Source organism: Trichogramma pretiosum, unplaced genomic scaffold (assembly GCF_000599845.2).
Source record: "Trichogramma pretiosum strain Unisexual culture from Peru unplaced genomic scaffold, Tpre_2.0 scaffold48, whole genome shotgun sequence".
Classification (NCBI taxonomy): domain Eukaryota; kingdom Metazoa; phylum Arthropoda; class Insecta; order Hymenoptera; family Trichogrammatidae; genus Trichogramma; species Trichogramma pretiosum.
Window position 1 is genome coordinate 392,990 of NW_019641228.1, and position 14,998 is coordinate 407,987.

A 14,998-nucleotide genomic window follows, 5' to 3' on the forward strand; every position below is an offset into this window, starting at 1 on the left:
TAGGCACGAGCTGGCTCTTGTGGGGAGAGAAAAGCCAGCTCGAGTCTCGCGCGCGCGCCTCTCGCTCCGTTCTCCCTTTCAGTCTCGATCGAGCTTTCGAGCCGAAAGCACACGCGAGCACGCACCCACGCGCACATAGGTACTTACGCGCGGTCGCGCGCGTCAAATCCGTCGTGCTGCTGCGCGACTCCCGCATGCCGAGAGAGCGTCACAACAGAAGCGGCAGCAACGCTCGATCTTGGCCACTGGAATTTTCTGCTTTCGTTCTCTCGACCAAACATCGCCTACGATGAGAGAAATCGCGTTCTACCCCGAGATGAGCGTCAATCGAATTTCGTATCGACGATAGTTTGACAACTGTAGCGCGCGCCTCACCGCCTTCAGCAGCAGTGCAAAGTTTTTATCGCTTTCGACAAAAGATAAAAAAGCTCTCGCGTATCGCAGGCATAATTCTCTATCGTTGTTTAAAGATTCTCGCATACAGTACTGCTTATCTAGCGCTGTATCTAAAACATTGCTCGTTCGGTTTTGTTGGAGTTTTTGTTGAAAATAGTAATATAAAATCGAGTGTTTTCATCGAGCCATGGCCACCGCTGAACAGAGAACAGGTGAGTGCTATAAGCAGACTTTATGTATACACAAATACTCGTGGCTGGCGAGGGTAGGCTGGCTTAGAGAGATGAAAGCTCCGAGAGCGAGAGAGAGCCGGAAAAGGGGTTGGTCACGCAGCGGCCGGTCGCCGAGCGAACGAGCGCGCCAAATATTCCCGTGTTTTATTAAAGTCTGTGGGTGGCTGTACGTGCGCTACCGAGTCTCCTACAATATATAACGCGTACATCCTCGAGTTGCTATACAGATATAAAGATCCGGGTAAATTATAAGCAGAAGAAGCGAGGGCTGCCGCTCGCTCGCGCGCCTTTTGTCAGTCGGCGAATAAAAGTTTAATGTTCCCGAGCTTCGTGCGCTCTCCCTCTCTTTGTTGTTGGTAACTATATTCATGGATGGCGCATGTATGTTTTATTCACAAGTCCGTGTGTACCTCGTGTAGTCGTGTGTGTGTGTGTATGTGTGTGCCTTGTACATATGCACGCGTCCATGGGTGATATATTTATACACTCTGTGTGCGCGAGCTGGCGCAAAAGTTTATATGCACGTACGTGTACGCCGCTGCCGTGTGTGGGCGTAAAAGAGAGAAGTTGAATAAACTCCCCGGCCCGCAAGTAATACATAAGTATAACGCGCGCGTAGCGTCGAATCTTTACATATATGCACAAACTCGGGCATTATATTACTCCATACACGCGAGCCTCGTCGTCGTCGTCGTCGTCGCGCGCCATAAGGTCGATCAATTATTTATAAGCGCGCGAGTCGTACAGCCAGCGCATACATCGGCGCGTTTAGCACAAAGGGATGAAATTATACACGCGCATTAATGTATGTATCATCGCCGATTCTCTAATTGTTACTCATTTTTCTACGTATAAAGTTTATAATTTCCCGCGAAAATTAGACCCTCCCTCGCGCCCCATTCTGCGTTATAACCTACCGCAACGACCCTTATTTCACCCCACGATTAAAGTTCAATTTTTTTCTCTCTCCATTGTTCTCGTGTTTTTCTATGAAAATGAAAAAACCGAGCTGCTGTTCTCTCCACCCTCCTATAGCACTGACGCAATAGAGCCATTATTTTTCTTGCATCGACGTGCGTTTGTATTATGTATACGTAATCGGGGAAAAAGGGCCACATCAACGACAGAAACGTTTTTACGCTACTGTGTACAGCTGCCAAGAGCTGTGAACGCGAGTGCAATATACATGTGTGCGGCTGCGATACGCGCCTGTTCTGTTTACCTGCATATAGTTGTTATAAAAGCTCTCGGCTGGAGAGAGCGAGTGAGAAGCGATTGCATCTCGCGTGCTCGCTCACTTACCGCCTCGCAGTATAACGTCACACATGTACATACACACACGTACACACGTATACACACTTGGAGCTTGGGTGGCCTGTGGGGTAATAGATCCCTCTCCTTCTTCAGCTACTTCTTACGCCATGCACGTGGAAAATTTCGTCGGACATGTGAGTAGTGGCTGTATACGAGACGCGGCAAAAAGAAACGATGCTCAATAGGCTTGTGCTAAATATCGTCAATTCTGTGCGAGGTACAAAAAAAGAAACGTACGTATATGTACGCTTATGAAAGTCGACGATGAAAGCGGTTGGGGAAAGGTCACCTTGCGCGCACGCGAATGACAAATGACCTCTGACAATTTACAAGAGTGAGAGAGCAAAAGCTGCAGCAGCCGTCCAGAGAGACCAGAGCACACGAGCGCGTCGCATCTCTCTTGTCTAGTGTATATAAATTCGGGTGTACGGATGGCGCAATGCCGATTCGCAGCTTCATCATATGGTACAGCAACAATGGCTTCGTACAAAGTTCAACTCATCGATTTTTCATCTCTAGCTCTCTCCTTCTCTCTTTTTACGCACATATATGCTCCGCAAGCACTCGTACGACGTTCATTAAGCGTTTGTTAAATCGCAGAAACTTCAACGGCATAAATCCAAAAGCTTGTCGACTTATTCCGTAAAACTTGAAAAAAGTGGCACAAACGATGTATTTTTCTCTCTCTTTCTCTCTTTCTGCGAACTTTGACGCTTTCCGCGTGTACATTATTATTTATATACGCGCATAAACTCGTCGCTAACAAGTGTTGCGAGTAAAAGCTTTTGGCTAATTACGAGACGTATTTGCTTTCGTGCTTCGAATCACTTAACTTATTTTCGAAACTTATTAATACATCTTACTGTATGTCCCGTACGTGCAGCATTAAGGTACACATACATGCATGCATGCATAATGCGTTGTAATTTATAATAGCTAGAAAGTTTTACCAAGCGCGATCTCTCTGTCTCTCTCTCTCATTTTCTAGCTCTCGCGCGCACGAGCGCGTTTGTATATTATATTGGCTTATATATTGTGTATGTACGTCGACGTCGACGCTGAAAGCTCGATATATACTCGTGAGCTTGCAAGCTCGTCTCATTGAATTAACAAGTTTGCGTTGGGCGCTCAGCACATATAATATCGAGCGCATATATATACGCATACAACAGTGCGTAATGCGTATGCGATAGGTTCAATTTTGGACATGGAACCCGTCGATACACGCGATACTTCTCTCTGCGTGTTTTACAAGCAAATTTTTTAATTTCATTCAACTTTGCCTTCAAGAAGTTTCCTTCATATTATTTTTCACCTTCACCTAGGTTGGTAGACAACTTTTTTCTTTCTCCCTTATCTGGCTTCCTTTTTTTCCTCTCTCTCTCCTCCAAAGCAATCACAGATAGGGAGAGAGAGAGAGGGAAAAGAAGAAAATGAGACAACGTAAAAAGAGGAGCTTGAAATTGGCTGCATTTATCTAGCAATGCATATGCAAATATACACGTCTCACTAAGCGCAAAGCGCAAAGCTAAACACGCCGGTGTGGAAACGGCCTTGCCAACGAAATAATAATATTAATAATGATCATTAGCCATTTTATTAGCCACCCGGTCGCTAAACGACTTTGTAATCAAGGAGTGCACTGCAGCCGTTATTCGGGCGCGATCGTATACATGTCGTCACGAGACGATGAGCCGAGTGTACACAGACAAAATGAAGGAGGGAAGAAAAGGGAGGATATCATTGCGCGTTGCAGTGCACTTTGGCGTTATAATAATAAAGTTTATTAATACGACGGACAATCATCTCGACGACGAGCAGCGGCACGGAGAAAATAAAGCTCGTAAATACTGACTATGATATCATGCATGAGTTGTTGGCCAGTGTATTCGAGCCACAATAGCCTGTTTGCAGGCACTCGATTAAAATTTTGTTTGGTGACCTATCACTGCTGTAAGCATCAATTTCGGATATTGCGCGCAAATAATAAACAATGAGCATTGTCGTATAATGAGCGAGCTGACGCGTGAAATTTTATGAAAGCTCACGTACGTGCACTGTGTACTCAGTGGGTGTTTGGTAATATAATTGGGGATATAAAAAGCTCACGAAAGTTTGCTTTATATCGAATTTAAAACTCGCGAGTCGAGAGCGCATTGCATACTATATATAATACATTATACGTCCCGTCGTTCCAGATTTAACATCGAGATACATGCGCTGTCTGTATGCGCGTATTTAGCGAGTGTATACACTGTTCTGTGTACCTATATTGTATATACGTGCGTGCGTGGGCGAGCTGCACGAGTCTGTGCACTTGGAAATTCAAATTTGCTTCGTATCTGCGATATGTATAGGCTTCTGTTTAACATGCTGTGTTTCGCTTTCGTTTATATCTTCTGTCGTACGTACGTGCGACGCTCAAACCACTGGGACCTTTGCACTGTGAAGTTAAAAATCGTCGACAGACAGGTCGAACGACTATACGAGCACATGCAAGAGATTCGATCTTAAACGCTATACTTTTTTCCTTAAAAAGAAATAAAAGAGAAGGACCGCGATTACGAATTTATGGAATGCTCGATCCAGCTGCAATTATCGACCAACTACTCGGAGAATTACGCGCCGTATCGACGTATGCTAGCCTCCCTTGCACGCAAGCTCGTCATGCATGACGCAACAAAAGCTCAAGACTGTGCAAGCATGCCAAGCTCGGCTTGTACGCGGCACGCGTGCGATCTTGGATTTTTGCGAGCAATGTGAATCGTTCGCGCGCCGAGTACAACCAGTCGAGAATTCATCATTCGACTGGTTGCTCTTTCGGATCGCTGCCGCATTACACACGCGTTAACAAGACGCTCGTGGGCAAAACATACATAATATAGGCGCCAAACGCGATGATCGCACGCCGAGCTTTCGTCGGACACGCGCGAGGCAATTTCGCTCGCGCGCGCTCGTTTTATTGGATTTTGTAATATGCGCGCCGACGACGTATTGGGGATTATAACCCAATTGATTTATGTCACGCGCGCCACGCACACACACTAATATAGCAGCGCCAACACGTGTATCGCAATGATTTCATTAGACTTTTCTACTTTATTTTACATTTCAAAAATATCGACGCTTGGCCAATATAAAAAAATTTGATTAAGCGCAATTCGTTGGAATTTTTTAGGACGTTATATTTTTAGAGCTGCGCTTTGTCTCTTTCTCTTTCTTTCTCTCGAAATTCAGAGATTTGCACAAAAAAATGCGAGAAAAAAGAAAAAAATGTATCAAGCTAAGCGCGCAGAACGATAAGATAGGGCGTACTTACGTACGAGCAGGAGAAGCAGCAGCAGCGCTCGATTCTTAGCTTCGGTATAAATTGTCTTTTGCGCTAGAAAGCCACAGAACAGCAGCTCACAGCGAGGGTATAATGATTTCCCCGAGGTGCCTTTGCTTGGGTCTCGAGCTATACACGCGCATACACCATAATATCAGCCTGACATGGATAAAAATTAGGTGCTTATAATATGTATACCACGTAGCACGTCAGTCCTATAGGCCTCTTGGCTGCGCGTCCACGAGAGATACGTGCATGTATAAAAATAAGAGCTTCGGCCGGCCACGAGCGAGCTCGGCTCTTTATGCTTTTTATTATATTATAACGCGATACGCACTGCCATTTCCAGATAAAACTTTTTCTGCTTTAGAGAATTTCCACGGCCACAGCATGAATAAAACATGCGATTTGGCTATATACATATGAGATGTAGTGTACATTTATATACACAAAGCCGAGAAGCTCGCTCGCGGAGGGGCAGGTATACACATACGACCACGAGCGAAGTAAAAGGAAAAAGCAACGATAAACGTTGCTTGCACGCGCGACGGACTGTGTACATTCGTTTCCCGTATGAATTGAGCGTATATCGTTGTGCGACGTGCGACGCGATATCGAGGCGCACAATCAATCGTAAATAAGGATGGAACGTAATAGCGTTTGCAAAAACTTTTCACGAGGCCTGTGTACGCATCGATGATCGGTGTTTGCCACACGCGGACACATTTTCAATTCGCCGTTCGGACAATAATTCGGAACATTCATGAGTATGTGCGCATCCGGTATGTACTCAAATTCGCCCTCGCGCGCTTTATTGAGTAACAGAGAGAGAGCGAGAGAATAGAAATAGATTTATTTTTCATTCCCAAGCCCCGATAAATCAGCGAATTTCGAGCACGTACAGCTTGAAGTTTCCGCGATAAAATCGACGAAAAAATAATATCGTAAAAGCCTTGGCTCAGCGTTCCGTGTGCCGACCGTAGCACGTGTTATATTCCGGCCTATATAGAGCTTTTATTTACTCGAGTCCAGGATTTGCGCCCGCCCCGCAAAGGGTCAACGTTCATAAATTTAATTTTTGAGCCACTTCTTGCTCGACGTCTTTCTTAATCCTTTCCATAACTGCGCACCGTGAGCTAAGAAAGACGCCCGGCCTCGAGCTACCGTTTACGAAGCCGCGGCATGAGGCTGTCGATAAACATCGTCCCCCTGTATCGAATTCTATTAAATAGCGCCATATCTCTTCGCAACAAATAATGTTTCGTTTAAATGGCCGCTTGTAAAGTGAAGCGCACATTGGCAACTTGCCCCATGCACACATATATATACAGAGCTTTTTGAAAAGCGATGCACGCGCGTGCGAACCTGTCTCGAAAGATTAACGTCGCTGCGTCGTGCGTGCGAGCATCGCTGCTCCGGAGATAGAGTCCGACAAAAAGTTTTGCTACTTTTTACTTTTTTTCCGTTTCTTTTTTTTTCTAATTTCCTTTTTTTTTTCATCTTATGTATATGCGCGTGGCAAAGTTTCCTACTTGCGAGCGCGCGCGAACGATAAAGTTAATCGAGTTATGCTCCAAAAGGACATTTTTTTTTTTTTGTAAAAGCGAGTAATCGAGTAGAAATAGTAATCAAGCTAAATTGGCTGATATCAGCGATTCTCGCTGCACTTAATAACAAGCGACTAATCAACGGAAAACTCTAGCACCTCGTATTTTTATCATAATTAGTCGTTACCCCGAAAAACCGAGGTTGGGATCTATAAAGTGCACAGTTTAATTTTCTTCATGCTCTTTCTGTTGATGCAGGCATAAAAATGCTGCCCGCGAGGTACTGCATGGCGATCATGGGCTCGATCGGCATGGCCATCATATACGGCTTCAAAGTCAATCTCAGCATAGCCATCGTCGCCATGGTCAATCACACCGCCGTCAAGGAGCTCATGCACAACCAGAGCCTCACGAACGCCACGTTCAAGGTAACGAATGCACACGAAATTATAACGGGACGAATCGACGATCGAGCTCGCGCAGCCCACAGTAATAATATTTAGCGATTCGAGCGGCGCTGGCCTTTGAAGGCGCGAGCTTTTTGACGTATGCGCATTTTGCACCCTTCAGTTGGCCGCAGAAATTATACAGGAAATCATTGACATCTGCGCTCGCTTGCGTGCGGGGCAGCGAGAAATGAAATCAGTTATTACGAAATTATCATCAAAGCTTTTAAGCGAAGCTCGCTCGCGCCAGCAGAGTGGCAGTAGCGGAGCTTGCGGCTATTTTCGGAACGGAAAAAGGAATATATTCGATGATATCGTTTTTCAAATTACTCGCTACCGTACGTGCAGCACGTATGCAACGCCGTTTTAGAATGGCACTCGAGAGCTTTTCAATCGCGTGCGGTAATTGCCACGGTACTATATATTATATTCTCGACAACCGACGCGTACAGCTATGCAACCGAGCACCCGACAATTTTGTCCTCGCATATATATGATAATAATTTCGCGTATCCATCGTGGGCGAGAAACATCGAGGATCGAATAAAGAAAAGAGGAAGAAAAACGGCATCGTCACTTGACAAACGATCTTGTATGTAAGGCGATCTCTCGGAAACAAGCTCGTGCGCGGAAAAACATACGTTATACATCGAAATCATGCTTTATGGCTATTCATCAAAGCTGCTGCATTATATATATACATAGGCGTGCGATGTATCTCCGCCACGATGTGTGTAAAGTATAAAAGCACATCGATCAGAGCCTCGATCGCCTCAGCTCGTCTCGTATTATACCTACACGACTGCGACGTACGTATACAATACACAAGATGGTTTGTTTGTTTTGCGGCGCGGGCAGATGGCCAATTTGAGCACGACAACAACGGCGAGACCGCGCGGCTACGCAACGACCCCCAGGAGCTACTACTCGACGACGACGAGCAAATACAACCTGACGGGCCTGAGCTCGTTGACGTCGGCGTCGCAGCCCGAGATCGACGGGCCCTTCGTCTGGGACGAGCACCAGGTCGGCATCATACTGGCCTCGTACTTCTGGGGCTACCTGGTCTCGCTGATGCCCGGCGGCATGATGGCCGAGTACCTGTCCGCCAAGTGGGTCCTCATGGTCTCGGTGCTGCTGAACGTCGTCGCGTCCCTCCTCATGCCCATCGCCGCCGAGATGCACGTGGCCAGCTTCATCTGCATGAGGATCATCCAGGGCATCGGCGGGGTGAGTCACTCTATTATGCCACGTCGAAGCTCGCTCGGCATTTCTTTCTCGATTGAAATCGAAAAAATATATATCTAAATTATGGCGCGCTTGTGCTGCATGTTATACAGGGTGTCAGCTTCCCAGCTATTCACGTTATGGTGGCCAAATGGGCGCCACCGAACGAGCGAAGTATTCTCGCCTCGATAGCTTACGCCGGTAAGTACATTCACGCTGAGCCATATTAACGGCATAAATTTCAATGCTGCTGCGTTTGCCTCGGCATGCCTATATTATATACTAACATGTCGAATGCACGACGTATCCTTCGACACGTGAATACGCGCGTATGCATCGGCCAAGATCTCTCGGTATTATATCGCCTCTCGACGTATCTCGAAATTGAAAATACCTCGAGTTTTTTATATTTCCACGTTATAAGCAGGCATCGAAACGTTGATCATTTTTCACGCGTTCGCATATGAAATATCGCGTGGCATGTATCGAAAATGACTTCCGAAAGCTGCGAACGCAGACTCCTGCTGTGGCGTTTCGTACATCGACTTATCGAGCGAAATGGCCGTATTTTCCTTAACGATCGAATTTCCCGCAATCTCCGATAAAACAGAGCGCGCACACATAAGGTGAGCCCGCTCGCGAGAGGATGCTCCTTTTGAGCGATAAAAAGCACGCCGCGCTGGCAGCGTCTCAGTCTGTGTGGCTTAGATACGTGCGCTTTTACTATTACTCCCTCTTCCTCCCATTTTCTTCTTCCTCTTCTTCTGCTACTTCTTCTTGCGCTTCTGGCACATATAGCGGGGCAAGAAAAAAAATTACGCGCGGCGCATCGTGCGCTGCAGTCCGCGAGCTCTCCTCGTATATACATCCGAGTGTTATACTTCCTCGCGGCGCGTTCGCGGATGTATAAGTGGTTCACGCTCTGCTTCGGCTCGTGCACACTTGTTACTATAGAGACTTTTGATGCGTCGACTAGCTGTAGCTATGCTCCGCGCCTATTATTCAACGTAATTTCTTCTTTTGCATCGGCCTCTCCTCCTCCTCCTGCTCTCGTCCACGCGCGCGGATATGACTGGCTACAGGCACGGCGCTCGGCACGGTGATCTCGATACTGCTCTCGGGCATGATAGCGGCGACTCTCGGCTGGAAGTGGGTCTTCTACGTCGAGGGTCTGCTCTGTCTCGTCTGGTGCATCGCTTGGGGATTCATGATACAGGACTCGCCGGAGCAGCAGCGCTGGATCACCGATGAGGAGCGCGAGTACATCATGATGTCACTGGGTCACAACAAGGACAGTCACAAGATGGTGAGTGGCGATATATACGAAACAAACAACAACAAAAAACAAAAAGACGCAAAGTTTTATAGTTCGCTCGAGTTTTATTAGCGAGGGAAAATAACGAAATAAACTTTTTTTCACTACCAAGTCTTTTTACGTCCGGTACTCTCGTACTTTATACTTTTAAGACCTTGTATGAGGCGTCGACGTAATAATTTCCTGGGAAACTCTCTAATACTTTTAATCATTTCCAAATGTTAAATCATTTTCGTCGCTTTCCAACATTTTTATGATATTAACTGCACTTAGCGTTAGGACATCTTCGAAAAAAGGAGAACTCAAACTTATTTACAACTTTCAAAAAAGCTCTTAGAACTTTACGAAAATCAAATTTGACGACTGCAGTAATGTCTATTTTTCGATTGTAATAGTAACTACAATGATTATTCGTAAAAAATTTCTTTAATTTATAGAGATTTACTTCAAAAAATGTTCTAGAACATCAAAAAACTTGTTTTTTTTTATTCAATTTGGTAAATTTTGTCGAGGGAAATGAAATTAATTGCATAATTAATTCATAATTGGCGTTTACTCGTGTTATTTTCGGCTAATGAATTCCACTTGAAGCCATTATAAGGTCGCATACATTACCCTGCGAATACCAATGCGACATTGTGGCAGTGGGATAACTCTGTAGCAAAACTTTTTGCTATTCACGAGCGATCAGTTGAGTTTATTTGCATAAATCATTTTGAAACTGCAAAGGACTCGCTTTACAAAACTATTAAATAATTTCAGTTCACGTCGCAACTAATGTATTTATGGATTCTGTTACAGAAATTGTCGACGATACCCTGGTTTAAAATACTAAAATCGCCACCGTTTCTGGCCATCGCAGTTGCTCACTTTTGCAGCAATTTCGGATGGTACATGCTTCTCATCGAGCTGCCAACTTTCATGAATCAAATATTGCACTACGATCTAACATCGGTAATTGAATATAATGTTTTTAATCAGAAATATCCCGACTAAATTTAATATTCATGAGTTCTGTCCATATTTTTCTAGAATGCCTGGCTATCGGCTCTGCCGTTCTTCTGCATGTGGATATTTACTCTTGGCCTTAGCAAACTGCTCGCCATTATGCAGGACAAAAACTGGATATCTGTCACGGTGTCGCGAAAAATCGGCACCCTATTTTGTAAGTTACCAATAGGCCTGCTCGACTATTATACTCGCAGAAGTTAATCAAGAATGTTTTTTAATTTATTCCCCAGCATCAGCAGTGCCAATGTTTTGTCTATTGGGTGCTTCGTATGTGAGCGACAAAAACGTGGCGGTGGCTCTAATGACGATCGGCATTACCTGCATCGGCGGCATGTACTGCGGTTTCTTGGCCAATCACATTGATTTGGCGCCGAATTTTGCCGGTACACTAGTCGCGATAACCAATACCATAGCCACAGTACCGGGATTCGTCGTGCCAATCTTCGTTGGATACATTACCAAAGGAAACGTGAGTATATTTAATAATCGCTTCAACAAGTCCATGTCATTATTAACATCATTTTTAATGTCGTATGAAATTTAAAAACATTATTTACAACTTGTACTTTGGCAAATATTTACAGCAAACCATCGAAGCATGGAGAGTAATCTTCTTCATGACAGTGGGCCTTTACATAATAGAGATGCTGATTTATACCATGTTCGGCACGGGCGAAGAACAGCCGTGGAACAAAGTCAAATCGTCGTCATCGCAAGACTCCGAAAGGCCCGAACAGACTGTTCCTCTGAAAGAGGCAAAACATTAATTATTTTATTAATTTAACAGCGACAACAGATAAATATATATATGTGTATGTGTAATGCGATGGAGTATCGAGACATAAGAGATTTTTTCTCATTCCGTCGAAATTGAAAAAAGAGAAGCAAAAATGATAGTAAATGTCCCTCGCCCGCAAAACTTCGTTTACTATACGATATTACAATTTTCATCAATCTCATTATTATAAATATTGACATTCTCACTATTAGCATTTTATATAAAGATTTTTCATAGTTGTACGGTATAGTGTGTACGATAGTATTTAAAATTTTTTTTTACCGATTTAGTATTATACATAACGTACATTGCTCAATAAATAATAGTACAAAAACATAAATAAAAGATATTTACAAATTTGTATTGATGCATTGTAGCTAATATTTACATAGATATATAAATACATATATGAATTGTGCAAAAGAGTATTGTTGTGGGACATTTACATTAGTTAATTATTCAACTATGAGAAATTATGAAAAATTTTAAGACTTGTACTTGTTTACAAATTATATATAAATTATATATTTACAAATGAACCTACACATTAAGTCTACGGTATATAATTTGACTGAATCATTTTAAATATTTTTTCACTTTTTATGAAAGTAAAAACCTAAACGTAATATATTCTAAACAAAAGCAGAACCACAAAGATGAATTATGTATTATATAAATGTTGATTAAAAAATTATAAATATACTAAATTAAATGATTTACTTACAAATTATTTATTGCACTCTAACCATTTTACAAAAGTACATTGGACCCGCGTTTCTACTTTTTGAAGGAACAACAATGTGACCATATCTCAATCCAAAATCTCCAAAATTATATAAATATTTTAAGGGCAGTAGTGCTCTGGTTTGATCTCTGTAAGTTAATTAATTAAATATTAAAATATTACTTTTTAATGGATTTTCCAACAAGTATAAAACTTACTTTACAACAAACACAACATTATGTTCTTCATAAGCTCTTTTAAGTGACATTTGTACAACTCCGTCATTCTGAACAGGACTCAAAGAACAAGTTGAGTAAACCACTGTACCACCAGGTACAACAATTTTTAAGGCATTTCTGTAATTGAATATCAACATTTTTAAATTTAATTGAATGTTTAGTTTTGATTACTCTACTCACACTAAAATTTCACTTTGCAACTGCGGTAGCCTTAATCTTTCTTTAGTTCTAGTTCCTTTAAAAATGTTATTTTCATCTTCATGAAGTACATGTCTATCAGTTGTACAAGGAACATCAACTAATATCTAGACAATAAAGAAAAAAACTTGAGAGATGGTATTTCAAAAAAACTATAATGATCACTTACCTTATTATAAATATTCTGTTCATCAATATGTCTTGCATCACTTTGAGTAAGGAAGAATTTTTCTCTCCAGTCTCCCATATCTGGTAAACATTCCTCTAAAAAGTCATTTATTCTGTTAGTCCTTGAAGTTTGAATATCATTAGCAACTATTATTCGAGGATATAAGGTTTGTAAAGCCATCATTGATTTGCCACCAGGAGCAGCACACATATCTAACATTGTGTCTTGAGGTTGTAGATCAAGTGAGAGTACTGGGAAAATGGAAGCTCCATCAAGGCAAAAATAATCTATCAGAATGAAAAAAAGTGTTTATAAGAAGAACTCAAAATCATTTTTCAATCATTTCATAATGAAATTTTACCTGCAGCGCCTGTTGATCCTGTTTTAGCTTTTGGAAATTTTGAATGATTGCCTTCTTCATAGGTATAAATTTTTAGTGCATCTGGAAAGTTTAATTCAGATTCTTCAACAACTTTAATAGTAAAATCAGAACCTTCCTTGTAATAATTATAATGATCTGACTCCAAAACCCAATCATCCATTCCTGTAAATATAAAATGCATGAAATATTATTGTACTGTTTATTTTTTACTGCATGATTATTATTTTTTTTACCTATTAATTGTTTTGTAGGAACAAACTCAAATAATTGAGAAGATGCGATACCAGATGATGATTGGATTACACGACTTTTATTATCTCCACTGCTTGCACTTGTTTCTATAGATTGAAGTTGAGTCGGTTGGAACTGATCAATAGGTAGTTTCTTTTTTTCTACAGTAGGATATTCATCTTCAGGATCTATTTTTTTATACTTAGTAACCTCTTCTTGTTTTTGAGCGATAATATTTTGTAATACAGTAATCTGATCTTTGGTGTGGATTTCATCATCTTCTTTTAATTCATTGTTTTTCATTGTTGCTTTGAAAGCTTTGTAAATTGCTTTTAAATCTATAGCGCCAATAGTCTAAATTATAAATTAGATAAGTGTTTACGTACAGAAAAAATAATACATAGCACAATACAAATAGGGGATTGAGAATTTACCTCTAATTCTTGACTAATTCTTTCTACATCACTGAAATTATTTACTATAGCGACATATTTGTGTTCTTTATTATTTAGCAAAGCAGACCGTATATTTTTCCAATCTTCTCCATATACTGTTTTATAAAAATCATCAAAATGATCGAGTGCTTTTTGTGTAGATCTTTTTTTTTTCTTCAACACTGACTAAAAATTTGATAAATTGATGAAAACTTGTAATTTAATATTACACATAAATTTGCAAAATTTCTAAGGTAATTTACCCAGTGATGGTCAGGATTTTTGTATCTAACAGGCACTTTGAAAATATTGAACAATTTATGACTCTCGAACAAACGTGTCATTTTGAAAGAGTCACCAAAACAATAAATAAAAATTTTCAAATTCAAGAGTCAAGACAAACTTTTCAATTTTATAGCATTAGGTTATGTTCCATGCTGTATCCAATGATACAACAGTTAGGGACTAAACGGCAAGTGAGTTTAGTGCTTTCTAGAGGAATATCAATGAATGCTAGTTACAAGTTTAAATAACACATTCAAAGAGCAGCAGTAGAAAATTGGTGTGTATCTTTCAAGGAAACGTGCTAAGCAAAAGGAAGAGTGCAAAAAATGGAAATAAATGTCGTGTAATTGTTTGTACATTTGAGTCATAAAAAAAAAGTTTTAATCAGTCTCTTGCATGCACGAACGTGCAACAAAAATTCAAGGAGTAAATTAAGGACATGGTAAATAATTTAAATTCGTCGATGAGAATTGGTACAATTGGAATCATAATCGTAATATGCAGTCCGGCAAATGTTTAGGTGGACGCCCGAGGGCGCGTGCAGCCATTGCATCTCATAGGATCCAGGGGCTCACGGTTCAGCGCAGTCCATGCACCAATCCTTCTTCCCACCTACGCGATCGCGTATATATATAATGTGCAGGCAGATCGGCGTAGTATACCTATATCAACTCTCTCCTCCCACTACTTTTATTTGGCGGCGCGGTAACTACCTGCGCGCAGCTGACTCGTGCTGCGCGC

At 41.8% G+C, this 14,998-nt stretch overlaps 2 protein-coding genes across 2 annotated transcripts; one reads left to right on the forward strand and one right to left on the reverse strand.

Annotated features, from left to right (window-relative positions):
- The first annotated feature begins 101 nt into the window (after positions 1-101).
- On the forward strand, positions 102-12,308 carry LOC106649985 (sialin). Its single transcript, XM_014367735.2, has 9 exons — positions 102-608; positions 7,077-7,246; positions 8,123-8,494; positions 8,605-8,692; positions 9,574-9,797; positions 10,608-10,760; positions 10,839-10,971; positions 11,048-11,286; positions 11,402-12,308. The coding sequence occupies exons 1-9, from the start codon at positions 584-586 to the stop codon at positions 11,582-11,584; spliced, it is 1,587 nt and encodes a 528-aa protein (XP_014223221.1). The 5' UTR covers positions 102-583; the 3' UTR covers positions 11,585-12,308.
- LOC106649984 (5-methylcytosine rRNA methyltransferase NSUN4) lies at positions 11,301-14,408 on the reverse strand. The gene is made up of 9 exons (XM_014367734.2): positions 14,236-14,408; positions 13,973-14,158; positions 13,541-13,892; positions 13,287-13,469; positions 12,926-13,212; positions 12,739-12,863; positions 12,538-12,675; positions 12,320-12,468; positions 11,301-11,563 (listed from the first exon to the last, which is right to left on the reverse strand). Exons 1-8 carry the CDS (start codon positions 14,314-14,316, stop codon positions 12,327-12,329), a joined length of 1,494 nt encoding a protein of 497 aa, XP_014223220.1. The 5' UTR covers positions 14,317-14,408; the 3' UTR covers positions 11,301-11,563; positions 12,320-12,326.
- Between the last annotated feature and the right edge of the window lie 590 nt (positions 14,409-14,998).